The 14,658-nt window shown below is 50.6% G+C and overlaps 1 protein-coding gene across 1 annotated transcript in view; it reads right to left on the bottom strand.

Annotated features, from left to right (window-relative positions):
• The window catches only part of LOC137357428 (phosphatidylinositol 4,5-bisphosphate 3-kinase catalytic subunit alpha isoform-like), a 62,928-nt gene that overhangs the window by 6,775 nt on the left and 41,495 nt on the right, over positions 1 to 14,658 (bottom strand). The window contains exons 6-16 of the mRNA XM_068023774.1: positions 13,739 to 13,863; positions 12,404 to 12,485; positions 11,442 to 11,606; positions 9,803 to 9,906; positions 6,363 to 6,534; positions 5,686 to 5,792; positions 4,194 to 4,315; positions 3,045 to 3,123; positions 2,435 to 2,605; positions 381 to 498; positions 51 to 202 (exon numbers count right to left, since the gene is read on the bottom strand). Coding sequence (XP_067879875.1) covers positions 51 to 202; positions 381 to 498; positions 2,435 to 2,605; positions 3,045 to 3,123; positions 4,194 to 4,315; positions 5,686 to 5,792; positions 6,363 to 6,534; positions 9,803 to 9,906; positions 11,442 to 11,606; positions 12,404 to 12,485; positions 13,739 to 13,863 — 1,397 coding nt within the window. The remainder of the gene's footprint in view (positions 1 to 50; positions 203 to 380; positions 499 to 2,434; positions 2,606 to 3,044; positions 3,124 to 4,193; positions 4,316 to 5,685; positions 5,793 to 6,362; positions 6,535 to 9,802; positions 9,907 to 11,441; positions 11,607 to 12,403; positions 12,486 to 13,738; positions 13,864 to 14,658) is intronic.

The raw sequence follows: 14,658 nt of genomic DNA, 5'->3' as shown, positions 1-14,658 counted from the left end.
GGATCTGAAAATAAGGATGATGGATTTGAGTGGTTAGGCTCTGCACTTACAGCTCAAACTCCTTGGTTTTGGTGCACTCCTGTGCACCCTTACTGATGACAATCAGGAAATCTTGGGTCAGGACAAACGGGACTCGCTCTCTCTTGTAACCAAATTTCTTCTTCTTGTGGTCAAGGAAATGGCCAAAATCGATGTGAAACAGCTGTGAGAGGCAAAAGAACACACACATTAGAACGAGCAAGAACATACCCACACCTTATCCTTCCCGACAGCAAATGTGGGCCCTGGGCTCAAACTAAGACCTGTCCCATCTCTCCTTTATTCCCCCGTGCTCGCTTGCTGAGAACGCCACTTACTCCACCCCACTTTAGCCCGCTCACCTGGCCATCATCCTTCACCATGATGTTACTGTTGTGTCGGTCTCCAATCCCCAGAATGAAGGTGGCCACGCAGTATCCAGCACAGGAGTGGGTGAACAGATCAATCGCTGCATCATAACTGGTAAGCAAAAGAATTGTACGTTTACATAAAACATCAGATCTACAGTGCAGAAACAGGCCATTCGGCTCATCTGCTCCATGCTGGTGTTTCTGCTCCACATGAACCTCCTCCCACCCCCTGCGTCATCTCACCCTATCAGCATATCCTTCTATTCCTTTCTCCCTCATGTGTTTATCCAGCTTCCCCTTAAATGTATCGACACTATTCACCTCAACCACTCCCTGTGGGAGCGAGTTCCACATTCTCACCACTCTCTGGGGAAAGAGGTTTCTCCTGAATTCCCCATTGGATTTATTAGTGACTGTCTTATATTGATGGCCCCCTAGTTCTGGTCTCCCCCCACAAGTGGAAACACCTTCTCTACATCTACCCTATCGAACGCTCCCCCACCACATTGCCCCCCACCTTCACAATAATTCTCAACACCTAAAACACTTCACCTGGTCAATATCACACTGCTGCCTGTGGGAGCTTGCTGTGCGCAAATCGGCTGCCGTGTTTCCTACGGTGTCACAGCAACCACGCTTCCAGTGGGCAACGGAACTGCGGCAGTTCAAGACCGTGGCTCACCACCACCTCCTCGAGGGCAATTAGGGATGGGCGATAAACGCTGGGCCTTGCCAGCGATGCTCATATCCGATGAAGGAATTTTTAAAAAAAAAAGCTCATGAAAGGCGCTATGGAAATGCAACATCCTTTGGAAGGCTCTCGAAAAACATGCGTCATGCCCCACCCATGGTGCATCCAAACACACACACATCATATGATGAATCAAAGAAACCTCAGTCAGTCAGCCCATCGTGCCCACGTCAGTGCTGGCTCCAAACCAGAAATGCTGCTGTAATCTCCCGCCCCTGCTTGTACCTTGCACTCAAAACATATTTCCTCTAAATATATAGCTCTCTCTTAAAAAGCGGGACCTACTTGGCTTCAATAGCCAGTCATATAAAGCATTCCCTGTCCCAATAACCATCAACAACGAAGAACATTCCTTCTCTTCCACCCAGTTATGTGCCAAGTGTGAATTTGGAGTACATTTCCGACTGTTAATTTTTCACAAGCCAGTGGTAAAAAATTCCTCTATGCTCCAGCTGCGCAAATGCTTTCAGAATTCTGAACGCTTCCCAGAATCTTACCGTACAGAAGCAGGCCATTCGGCCCATCACGTCTGTGCCAGTTCTTTGAAAGAGCTGGCCAATTAGTTCCACTTCCATCCCCCCTCCACAATTTTTTTTTTTTCTCTCCTTCAAGCATTCATCCAGTTCCCGGTTGAAAGCTGTAGTTGAATCAGCTTCCACTGCCCTTTCAAGCAGCACATTCCATTTTAGCCATGTAGACTGCAGCTGTTCAAGGAGGCTCACCCGCCATCGGCTTCTCAAGGGCAGCTAGGGATGTACAACAAATGCTGGCCTGGCCAGCGATGACCACGCCCCAAAAATGAATTGTTAAAAAAAAAAAACACTATTCTGTTCTTTTTCCCTTTGACATTTATCTATATTAAACTGCATTTGCCACATATCTGCCCACCTGCTATTAGCACTTTCAGCTTCAGGGCAAGGCAGCAGGCTTCCACTTCATGAATTAGATTTTGTCGATACACTGCACAGTTCCACTAGCGACTGCTCCTTCGGGTACTCTGCCTAAACAGCCATTCGGCACAGCAAGGACCAGACTATTTGGCCATGGGGACCTTCACAGGCGAAACTGATCCCGCCCTCACCTGGTGCCCATGTACCTGCACTTTCCCACGTAGGTGACCGGACAGTGATCGTGACTGACCTGAATGGTTTACTGTCATCCCGAAAAGCCACCGACTCTCACTATGCTCCATTCATAATATAACTGCGCCATCCCTCCTCTCCTGAGCTACACCGCTGGCCTGCCCATTAAAGTACTTGTTCAGGTATGTGGAAGGCCTGGAAAATGGACTTACGCTTCCCCCTTGTTCTTGTCCTTTAGCCACTGATGTAGCGTGTGGCTGTTGAACTGAAGTGCCCCCTTCAGACCGCCCTTGCACTGGATCTGCATGATCGTGTGCGAACTCCGCACGGCCTCAATCAGGCCCACACAGTCACCTATAGACAGGCACCCGTAGGGTAGCATCCTGGCAGCAACAAATACAATATTAAAGTCAGTACCAGTCACAATTCAACTAGAAGTCAGCTTCAGAGGGGAGCGAGTGCATCGGAGGGACGGCCTACACGAGGGGAGCGAGTGCATCGGAGGGACGGCCTACACGAGGGGAGCGAGTGCATCGGAGGGGAATAAGATCTAGAGAGACAAACTTGAGTGAAACAGCTATCAAGATCTGGAGTTGGTTTGAACTTGCAACATTCTGACAAGAGGCGAGAGATTACCACAAAGCCAGGATAGTATGAAGCACCGATCATAGAGTGTATGTAATACACTAGGCGAGGGCATCAGACAAGGTACTATTCCATACTGGTGCATTTTTCAAACAGACTACTGTACCAAGACTGGACATGTATTGGGCTGTACACGGTGGGCACCAGGCTGTACAGGGTGGGCATGTGTGCACATACCTGAGGTCCAGACCCTGGTTCTGCCAGATAGTCTCCATAATTCGAATGATCTGCAGCGTTAACATGTCCTGCCGCAAGTCTGCAATGGAGAAACAGTGAGGTTACAAAACAGGATTCCTCCTCAATCGTATTACTCGGCAGAACAGCCTCTGCCCCCAATCCCTTTTCACAGAGACCCACTCACACTCGCGATACGCTGTTCATGCCCGAGCCCTGGAATATTAGAAGGGTGTCACGAGTACTCACTTCACGAGGAGGCTCATCTCAAGTGGGGTAAACTTCCACAAGGGATCTCCGAACAACCGCACAACCGGGAAGCACCCGGTTCTGGCAGAGGGGGAAGTGGGGCACCTGGGATGCCAGATCTAGAACAGATGGAAACGGGATATGGGCAGATTGTGCCGGCTTTCCAGCAGGTGAGAGCAGGGGCATTTCAAGCCTTCTTAAGGCAAAACGGGAATACCCTGCTCCCCACCCCAACACTATACCCGCCCGCTGACTGACCCTCACCCCTCATGGCGGTCGGGAGAAAAGTGCTGGTAAATGCAGAATCTGCCCCCTATGAAAAAAAAGCCTTGCATTTATATATCACCTTTTCCCAACCTCATGACCTCCCAAGGTGCTTCACAACCAATGAAGGCACTGTTTCTCCCCATCCCTCACCCCCGCCCCCCCCGGAAGTGAGGTCACTGTTGTAATGTAGGAAACACAGCAGCCAATTTGCACACAGCAAGATCCCACAAACACCAATGCGTCGGCGACCAGATCATCTGTTAGTTTTAAAAAGCGATGTTGGCTGAGGAGTAACTGTTGGCCTCAGGACACCTGGGAGAGCCCCACCCCACCCCACCCCCCCCGACTCTTGTTCGAAATAGAGCCGTGGGATCTTTTACATCCACCTGAGGGGACAGATGGTGCCCTCGGTTTAATGTCGCATCTTGAAAGACGGCACCTCCGACAGTGTGGCACTCCCTCGGCGTTGCACCGGGAGTGTCGGCCTGGATTATGGGTTCGAGTCCGACGTCAGAATCTCATGGGTTCAAGCCCCACTCCAGACGCAAGAGTGACAGCTTTAAACAGGGAGACCACCGATGATTTACGGGAGGAGAGGGGGATGGAGAGAGGGACTCGCGAGGCCGCAATTCTCACCGTCTCCGTTCTTGAAGATAATCTCGTTGTTAGTGAAAAGGAGCTCCGACATGATGTCCGGGTTTTCCCAATTTAGCCAAAGTGGCCGTTTAGCTGAGGACATGATCCTGCACTCTTCCAGCCTGGAGGAATAAAGGGGAAGACAACTCAGAGCTTGTGCTTGTGTGGTAGAAACAGACGGAGAGTTTACAGCGCATTTCAAATGAGGGGGACAGGCTGCTTCGCTACTTAAAGCTGTAGTCCTCCTGCTCAGTCATGTGAAACAGGCCCTTTAAAAAAGATTCGCAGTTATATGGCACCTTTCATGATGTCAAGACACCCCAAAGTACCTCACAGCCAATGAAGTACTTCTCAAGTGTAGTCGCTGCTGTTTAAAGAGAAGGATATTAAGGAGAGAGAGGAAGGAAGAATAGGAGGAATTTTTAAGAAATGTATTTGGTCATGGGATGTGGGCATCGCTGGCCAGGCCAGCATTTGTTGCCCATCCCCAATTGCCCTCGAGAAGGTGGTGGTGAGCTGCCTTCTTGAACCGCTGCAGTCCACGTGGGGTAGGTACACCCACAGTGCGGCTAGGAAGGGAGTTCCAGGATTTTGACCCAGCGACAGAACGGCCGATATAGTTCCAAATTAGGATGGTGTGTGACTTGGAGGGGAACCTGCAGGCGGTGGTGTTCCCATGTATTTGCTGCCCTTGTCCTTCTAGTTGGTAGAGGGCGGGGGTTTGGAAGGTGCTGTCTAAGGAGCCTCGGTGTGTTGCTGCAGTGCATCTTGTAGATGGTACACACTGCTGCCACTGTGCATTGGTGGTGGAGGGAGTGAATGTTGAAGGTGGTGGATGGGGTGCCGATCAAGCGGGCTGCTTTGTCCTGGATGGTGTCGAGCATCTTGAGTGTTGTTGGAGCTGCAGCCATCCAGGCAAATGGAGAGTATTCCATCACACTCCTGACTTGTGCCTTGTAGATGGTTATTCAAACCTCTCCCTCTGGTCTTGTAATTATGGAATGTGTCTTTACCATCTGGGTAACCCACTGGGCAAAGAGGTCAGGATGCATGGATATTGGCCCACGTGACTTTCTGTACCTGGCGGTGGGACAGGGACGGTCATGTTGACCACAATACCGAATTCTCAACACATCCTCCCACCGGGCGGCACTCTGCCTGGGAGTGCTTAATCAGAAAACAAAGCTGCATATTTTACCCAGGTCTGTGTTTAACATCCCACATACTGGCGCTTGACAACTGCCCAATTAGTGGCCAGGGGGTGGGGGAACAGAAGAAGAAATAACACAGGGTGTCTTGTCAAAGTCGGAGAGACAGAGAGAGGACAGAGAGAGGACAGAGAGAGGACAGAGAGAGGACAGAGAGAGGACAGAGAGAGGACAGAGAGAGGACAGAGAGAGGACAGAGAGAGGACAGAGAGAGGACAGAGAGAGGACAGAGAGAGGACAGAGAGAGGACAGAGAGAGGACAGAGAGCTGTCCCTGGTGGTTACCTCAGGTTTCCCAGCTGATGAACAGGGTTGAGGGGACAGATGAACCCCTGCAGTGCCTCCATGTAATCTGGGCGACTCATTTGCTCCACCAAGAACTTCATCTGCATCTGGGATGGGAGAGGAGAGATTTCAACGACCCAATCAACTCTGCAGTGAACAAGCAATGCCCTCCTATATCCGAGAATAATACAGGACAGGAGGCCATTCAGCCCATCCTGCCTGTGAAAAGGAACTTTTCAATTTGTTCCCCCTTCTCTTTCCCCATATTCCTGCAAATTTTTCCCCTTCAATTAGAAGTTCATTCCAAATCTAAACACTCGCTGCGTAAAATATTTTTCCCTCATATCGCCTTGGTTCTTTTGCAAATCACCTCAAGTCCGTGCCCTCTGGTTTCAGCCACTGGAAACAAGTTCTCTTTATTTACTCTATCGAAACCCTTCATGATTTTAAACGCCTCTATTAAATCTCCTCTTAGCCTTCTCTGATCTAAGGAGAACAACCCCAGCTTCTCCAAATAACTGCAATCCCTCATCCCTAGCACCGCTCCAGTCAATCTCTTCTGTACCCAACTCCAAAAGCCTTCACATCCTTCCAAAAATGTGGTGCCCAGAATTGGACACAATACTCCAGCTGGGGGCAGACGAGCATTTTAGGAAGCTTAGCATAACCGTGCTTACCTTCTGCGTCTCGTCCTTCTTCTCTTGTTTCAGGATGTCAGTCAGGTTGATGAGCTTCTCCATGGCCTCTACCTGGCGGATCAGATGCTTCAGGTACATGCCGCAGGCTCGGCAGAAAGACTCCAGCAGCAGGCCGAACCTCTGGCTCACCGTCTTGTTGTGCATTTCGGACCTGCGGAGGGGAGCAGTCAGACAGTGGGACCGCTTTGGCTCAATAGTGATCGGGTACCACGCTCAATAAATACAGGCTATGCCGGGAACTATCTTCCCCTCCGCATTCAGGGTATTTCGCCTCGCCTCTTCCCATCGCCATCAACTCCTCCAGTCCCGCTCCAGACACTTGAGCCCATTACCCAGGCCGACACTCCTGGTGCCAGTACTGAGGGAGTGCTGCACTGTCAGAGGTGCCGCCTTTCGGATGTCCCATCTGCTTTCTCGGGTGGATGGAAGAGATCCCACAGCCCATATAAAGCTCTGGTTAGGCCAGAACTAGGGCACAGCGTCCAGTTCTGGTCACCACACTTTAGGAAGGATGTGAAAGTCCTTGAGAGGGCGCAGAGAAGATTTACCAGAATGGTTCCAGGGATGAAGGATTTTAGCTACAAGGTTAGGTTGAAGAAGATGGGGTTGTTCTCCTTGGAGCAAAGATCGAGGGGAGATTTGATAGCGGGCGTACAAGATTATGACAGGTTTTGATAAGGTAGACAAAGAAAAGCTGTTCCCATTAGCTGATGGCAGAACGACTAGGGGAAACAGATTTAAGATTCTAAAAGGAAATTGGTTGGGCACTAGAGGGAAATAAACTTGCAGGGCTACAGGGATAGAGCGGGGGAATGGGACTGACTGGGTTGCTCTACAGAGAGTCAGTATGACTCGATGGGATGAATGGCCTCCTTCTGCACTGCAACGACTGACGACTGGCAGAAGAGCAGGGGTGAATCGTCAGTGTCCTGGGGCCAGTATTTATCCCTCAACCAACATCAATAATAAAAATTATCTGGTCATCACCTCATTGCAGTCTGTGGGATCTTGCTGTGTGCTAATTAAGTGGTCGTTTTTCCCATATTTACAACAGCAACTACACTTTAAAAAGGTTGTAAAAACTCTGTCTGATGCCCTGCAGCAAGGCTGCTCTCTGTCTCTACCACAATCCCAGATCTCTGCGCTCCTCCCCATTCTGGCCTTTTACGCGTCCCCTACTCCCTTCACTCCACCACTGGCGGCCGTGCCTTCAGCTGCCTGGGGCCCTAAGCTCTGGAATTCCCCTCCCTAAACCTCTCCGCCTCTCTCTCTCTCTCTCCTCCTTTAAGACGCTCCTTAAAACCCGATTTCTTTGACCGACCTTTTGTTCACCTGGCTGTAATATCTCCTCACGTGGTTTCGGGATTGAATCTCGTTTTGGTAACAGTGCCCGTGACACGTTTTGGGAATGTTTTACTACAAGTTGAATATCGGTCTCAGTTTTTTTTTTTTTTGTTGCCTCTGCGTGACTGCAGGAAGGAGGATGAGATACGCCCAGTTATAGCATTCCAGCCATCATGGTGTACAGACAGCCTTGATGGTGCAGTTGGTCTATTCGTGCCAAGCAATGTCCTATGTTTGCATATAGATGCTGGCAAGGGTGGCACTTATTGCCCATTCTTCAGTGCCCTGAGCAGATGGTGGGGTGAGGGGGGGGGGGGTGCGAGGGGGCACTTTTCCTAGCCATTGTTTATACAATGGAGTGGCTTGCTAGAAATGAAAGACTTGTATTTATATAGCACCAATCACGACCTCAGGCCGTCACAAAGCACTTTACAGCTAATTAAGTAATTTTTTTTTGGAAGTGTAGTCACCATTGTAATGTAAGAAACGCGGCAGCCAACTGGCACAGCAAGCTCCCACACACAGCAACGTGATAATGACCGGAACATCTGTTTTTGTTCATCGAGGGATAAATATCGGCCCCAGGACAAATCGGGACGCAGCCTTGCTCTGCTTTGTAATAGCAGTCATGGGATCTCTTGCATCCCCCTTAGAGGGCAGACGGGGCCCCTTGTTTGACGTCTCAACCAACAGACGGCACATCCAACAGCGCGGCACTCTCTCAGATCTGCACTGGGAGCGTCGGCCTGGATTATACGCTCAAGTCTCTGGAGTGGGGCTCGGACCCACAACCACCTGACTCAGGTGAGAGAGAGCTACGCATGGAGCCACAACCGGCACCCTGAAGCACCTAGGCTAGGCCACCTTAGAGGTCACGGCAAGTCAACAAGGTAGGAATGGCTGGTTCCCTTCTATGAAGTACATTAGTGATTCAGTTGGAGTTTTAGTGGCAATTTCCTGGCCATTAATGCCAGCCCACAAATCACCAGGGAGTTACTGAATTGACCACAGGTATCCTTACATAAGAACACAAGAAATTGGAGCAGGAGTAGGCCAAGCAGCCCCTCGGGGCTGAGCTGCCATTCAATAAGATCATGGCTGATTTGATTGTGGCCTTAACTCCACTTTCCTGCTTGCCCCGCATAACCCCAGACTCCCTTGTAGATTAAAAACCTGTCTATCTCAGCCTTGAGTATATTCAACGACCCAGCCTCCACTGCTCTCTGGGGAAGAGAATTTCTAAGATTCATGACCCTCGAAGATGACATTCCTCCTCATGTCCTTCTTAAATGGAGGCCCCTTATTCTGCATCTGTGCCCCCTAGTTCTAGATTCCCCCACAAGGGGAAAACATCCTCTCAGCATCTACCCTTTCAAGCCCCCTCAGAATCTTATAATGTTTCAAGGATAGCACCTCATTCTTCTAAACTCCAATGAGTATAGGCCCAACTTGCTGGGCTTTTCCTCATAAGACAATCCCTTCATCCCAGGAATCAGCCTAGTGAACCTTCTCTGAATTGCGTCCAATGCAAGTTATATCCCTCCTTAAGTAAGGAGACCAAAACTGTAGGCAGTACTCTAGGTGTGGTCTCACCAACGCCCTGTACAGTTGTAGCAAGACATTGGAACTCAACACTCGGTAGCTAGTCTATTACTGTTAACATCTGTACTATCACCCCTCCCACTAGGGTATTGAGCTGCGTTAGGGGAGGGTCCTTGCCTAAGTGGCCATTCTTTACCCGAGTCTGGACCATCACGGACAATGCTATTCGACAATGGAAACTGTCACAATAGCTCACCCGACCCTGAGAGGAGATCATTTTCCAACAAGGAGAGTGCACTGAATCTGGGATATTTAGCTTTCTACGGATCAGTGATATGCCGGGAAGGGGGGGGGTTGGTGAGGGGAGGGTGGTGATGGAGGAGCTAGACGGGAGGAACACATGCTTATATGGCTGAACAAAGAGTATTCTGGTTTGTGCTGCTTGCGCTGGAGGGGGCTCAGCAATGGAACCGGTTTCAATTATTAATCCTGCTCTCACGTCCCACTGCCACGGCCGAGGATCCCATACTCACTTCAGATGCCAGAAAAAGAAGTGCCCTATCCTCTGATTGGTTAAGGCTTTCTTCAGCAGGAACCTCCCCAGTGGGTTGTCCAGATACTGCTCGTATTTCAGGACCTGTAGAGAAATCCAGGGCAATGGGTAAAGCAGGAGGCACAAGACCCTCACAATCACAGCTCGGTTTCCCCCCAGTTCCAACCCTCCATTCTCACCTGGAGTCCCCACCACACTGCCCCTCCAAATCCTCCATTCTCACATCTCCCCCCGCCTCCCCACCGTCCCCCTCCTCCCCGACCCTCCATTCTCACCTAGAGTCCCCCACCACACTGCCCCTCCAAATCCTCCATTCTCACATCTCCCCCCCGCCTCCCCACCGTGCCCAACCCTCCGCCCCCCTCCTCCCCGACCCTCCATTCTCACCTGGAGTCTCCCCAATTTTCAGCTGAGGGCCCCTCAACTCCTGTCTGCCCTCTGTCTCTGCCTCTCCCTCCAGTTCCACCCACTCCTCCCCCCCCAACCCCCTTCTATTTCCCATCTGGAATCATCTCCCATTTCCTTCGCCAATCCTCATGTGGAATTCCCCCCCAATTCTCACCCGCGGCTTCCCCAATTTTTCTCTCATTTCTCACGCTCGAACTCTCCCTCCCTCCACCAAATACGTCGGTGTATTACACTCGGTGAGCCCTCCACCTCCCGTCTGAGCTTCCTGATTTTCCAAGCGGGATTGAAAAAAAAAAACAGGCTTTATAAATATCGGCCCGTGAGCAGGGCAGAGCTCCTCGGCGGATTTTCAAAGCCTGATGGGGGCGGATCCACTACAGTGGCTGAAACATGCCCAGCGAGGGGAGAGAACCTTCTGCTGTACCGCAGTGGTGAGCCCTGTAGCAGGGCTCACACCCCCCTCCACGAGGACAGCCTGGCAGCTGTGGCCTGTTTCTACCTGCCACATATTGACCCTCCAGCCTCAGGAGCCCGTCCCCACCCTCCCAGTCCTTAACTGGACAGCAAGCGCATCCTTTGGACATTAATTGGCCTGGTAGCGTAAAACAAATCACACTGGGGATGGGGGGGGGAGGGTGGGGGGGGGTCTACTTTCTGCAGCATCGGAACATGGAAAGCTGCCCTGTTATTGCATTCCTGTTCCCAGAAGGAAAATTCAGGCCCGTATGTCAGAACACCCTTATTTTTAAATAGAGTGTGGCTCTGTGTTTGAACCCTTATAGCGAGCAAACTGCCTTGCGTCACATTCCCTCAAAGAAACCTCAATTACATTATCATTTAGGCCCTGGCTGCAGGATTGTGTTCAATTCTGGGCTCCGCACTTTAGGAAAAGAGGGGGAGCTGAGGAGAATTTTAAAAAATATATAAACGCTGTGAGTTGTTGTGATCTGGAACGTGCTGCCTGAAAGGGCAGTGGAAGCAGATTCAATAGTAACTTTCAAAAGGGGAATTGGATAAATACGTGAAATTAAAAGATTTGCAGAAGTATGGGAAAAGAGAAAAGGGTGGTGGGACCAATTAGATAGCTCTTTCAAAGAGCCGGCAGAGGCATGATGGGCCAAATGGCCTCCTTCTGTGCTACATGACTCTATATGGTGGTTAGGGTTGATTTAGACATGCCAGAGATGTTAATGGGTGTGAACCTCACTTACCTGAACTAGCTGGATGAGGTACTGAGACAGGCGGTCATCTGTCAGTCCCTTTACCAGGCACTTCACCGCAAACTCTCGCACCATTGGATCGGGGAAGTTGCAGTCGAGCAGCTCAAGTGCCTGCTCTGGTTTAATGAGAGGCCAGTCCTTCAACAGGCAGTACATCTGGTGAGAGAGAAACTGTGGTGAGAGACTGAGAAGGGAATCAAACGGAAGGAATTCCAGCGCTCACCTGGCCGGGCTCCCACTCTTCAGCCACTCGCACCAAGTTCCATTCGCCCTGTATCCCACTCGCAGCTCGCTGACCGACACTGGATCCCAGTCCAGCAACGCCCCAGTTTAAAAATTCTCATTCCAGTTTACGAATCCCTCCATGGCCTCGCCCCTCTCTCCGCCTCTGTGACCCTCCTGCAGCCCTACAACCCTCTGAGATCTTCGGGCTCCTCCAAGTCTGGCCGCTTGCGCATCCCCGATTTTTATTGCTCTTGCCTTTCGCCCATCGTGCCTGTGATAGCTCTTTGAAAGAGCTAATCAGTCCCACACCCCACCCCTGCTCTTTCCCCGTAGCCCTGAAATTCCTTCCTCTTCAAGTATTTATCAAATTCCCTTTTGAATGTTACTATTGAATCTATAGTCACTGCCGTTTTGCCGCAAGTTTGCTCTGCCCACTTCTACATTTATACCGCTCCCCTTATGAAGTCCTCGTTTGCCTTCAAATGCATGATACTGCCACCTGCAGTGTCCCTTTTATCAGGGATGTGCAACATAAAATGCAGAGGCCAAACACAGAGGCAAAGTGTGCACAGGAGCCCGTGAGCACAACAGCGTGCAACAGCAAGCGTTTGCGATTGCTCCTGTGCTTTCGCTCTCTGTACCTGAACGCGCCTTTGTGAACCTCTCCTCGTATCCCGCCAACGGAGATATTGGGGGTGGGGGTGGGGGGAACCCAAATCCTTCGTTACCTGAGCCACCTCATCCCGTGAGTTCCACTTCACAGACAGCAGCAACTTGGGGAGCGTTTCAGGTATGTTGACACAGTAATGTCTAAAAAGGCAAATAAGGGCAATGTTACACATTGCAGGATCACTCCTGTTCATTCCAGAACACTCCCTCCATTCCATTTAAAGGGACAGTCTCCACCCCCCTTCGTCCTGCTCCCTTCTGTCTATTCTTTAGGCATTACACTGAGCATCAGAAGGCTCTTTGACCATGGAAGGCATCGTGGCAGTGCCAAACAATGTTCTCAGCGTGCACACATTTGCAAGGGGTGGGAAGCTCTGGCTGATTTCCAAAGCCCTTAGCTCTGACTGAGAAGGTTGTGGGTTCAAATCCCACACCTGGATTGTGTGCTCCACTCTCTGTACTGAGGGAACACCGCACTCTCTCAGAGGTGCCATCTTTCGGGTGAGACACTGAACAGTCTGCTCGCTCGGGGGATGCAAAAATTCCCATGGCATTATTTGAAGAAAATCGGGGAAGTTCACCATAGACCTGTCCCCACCAGTACTGTACCCCAGTGTTATACAGTGACAGACCTGTATCCACCAATACTGTACCCCAGTGTTATACAGTGACAGACCTATCCCCACCAGTACTGTACACCAGTGTTAAACAGTGACAGACCTGTCCCCACCAGTACTGTACCCCAGTGTTATACAGTGACATAGCCTTTAATTGTGTTGCTATCTATTTCTCCCCCTCCCACCAGTGATTTAAAAACATTACTTTTACTCTTTCATGAATTGCGTCACTGACAAGGCCAGAATTTATTGCCCATCCCTAATTGCCCTCGAGAAGGTGGTGGTGAGCTGCCTTCTTGAACCGCTGCAGTCTATGTGGGGTAGGTACACCCACAGTGCTGTTAGGAAGGGAGCTCCAGGATTCTGATCCAGCGACAGTGAAGGAACAGCCGATATAGTTCCAAGTCAGGATGGTGTGTGACTTGGAAGGGAACTTGCCGGTGGTGGTGTTCCCATGCACCTGTTGCCCTTGTCCTTCTAGGTGGTAGAGGTCACAGGTTTGGAAGGTGTTGTCGAAGGAGCCTTGGTGAGTTGCTGCGGTGCATCTTGTAGATGGTGCACACTGCTGCCACTGTGTGTCAGTGGTGGAGGGAGTGAATGTTTAAGGTGATGGATGAGGTGTTGATTCAGCAGGCCGCTTTCTCCTGGATGGTGTCGAGCTTCCCGAGTGTTGTTGGAGCCGCCCTCATCCAGGCAAGTGGAGAGAGTATCAAAATCCCACGCACCACGTGCCCCTTGGCCCTGTCACAGACCCACCTCCCTCAGCCCTGCCTTTACCTGTGTCTCCAAAGGAAATCCTTCTCCTGCTCTGTGATCTCAGAAAGCGGGTCACGGTTGTAGATATTTCGTAGTTGCTCAATGTCGCTGTCGGTCAGGTTGCTGTCTCGTGCCAGGCGGTTACTCTGCGGAGCAGAGAAAATTACTCAGGCGGGGTCCTAACGGCTGACTTGAAGCAGAAGCGGCAATTCTATTCGAACCCGTCCGACAGGAAACTGTCGTCAGGACAGGGGGGGGGGGGGTGGTGCGGCAAGGCTGGATTAACCCCATCCCCCGCTCCTCCACCCCCGAATCAATTCCATGGGTTTCCCACCCGGAGAGTGAGGGTAAATAACCCCCTGAAATTCAACTTTGAGCAATATACCCAATTGAACAGCTTCCCCCGCATTACACGGCTAATGAAATCATGAAAACTAATGTCAGGAGGGGCGCTTGGCACAGGAACAGGGGGAGGCCATTCAGCCCCTCGAGCCTGTCTCACCATTCAATCAAATCGTGGCTGATCTGTATTTAACTCCATTATCCACCCTTGCTCCCTAACCACTCTGTTATCCTCATCCCAACAAAAAGCCATCAATCTTAGTCCTGGAAGCCCCAAATGGCCAGCAGAGTCCACAGTTTTTTTTTGGAGGGGGGGGTGGAAAAGAGAGTTCCAGATTCCCACTACCCTATTGGTGAGAATTTTCAGATTATGTTCCCCCATCCCCACCCTTATTCTTGATTTTCCCCCACCAGAGGGAATAGTTTCTTTAGTTTCGGTCCTTCCACATTGCTATTTGTGGTATCTTGCTGTGCACAAACTCTGTTGCATTGCCTGCATTAAATAGCAGACTACAACTTCAAACAAAAAAGGTACTTCACTGACTGAGGCAATTTGGGATATCCCCTGAGGTCGTGCAAGGCGCCATATGAATACAATC

This window comes from Heterodontus francisci, chromosome 48, assembly GCF_036365525.1.
Source record: "Heterodontus francisci isolate sHetFra1 chromosome 48, sHetFra1.hap1, whole genome shotgun sequence".
Lineage (NCBI taxonomy): Eukaryota > Metazoa > Chordata > Chondrichthyes > Heterodontiformes > Heterodontidae > Heterodontus > Heterodontus francisci.
This window is presented reverse-complemented; position numbering and strand designations above follow the sequence as displayed.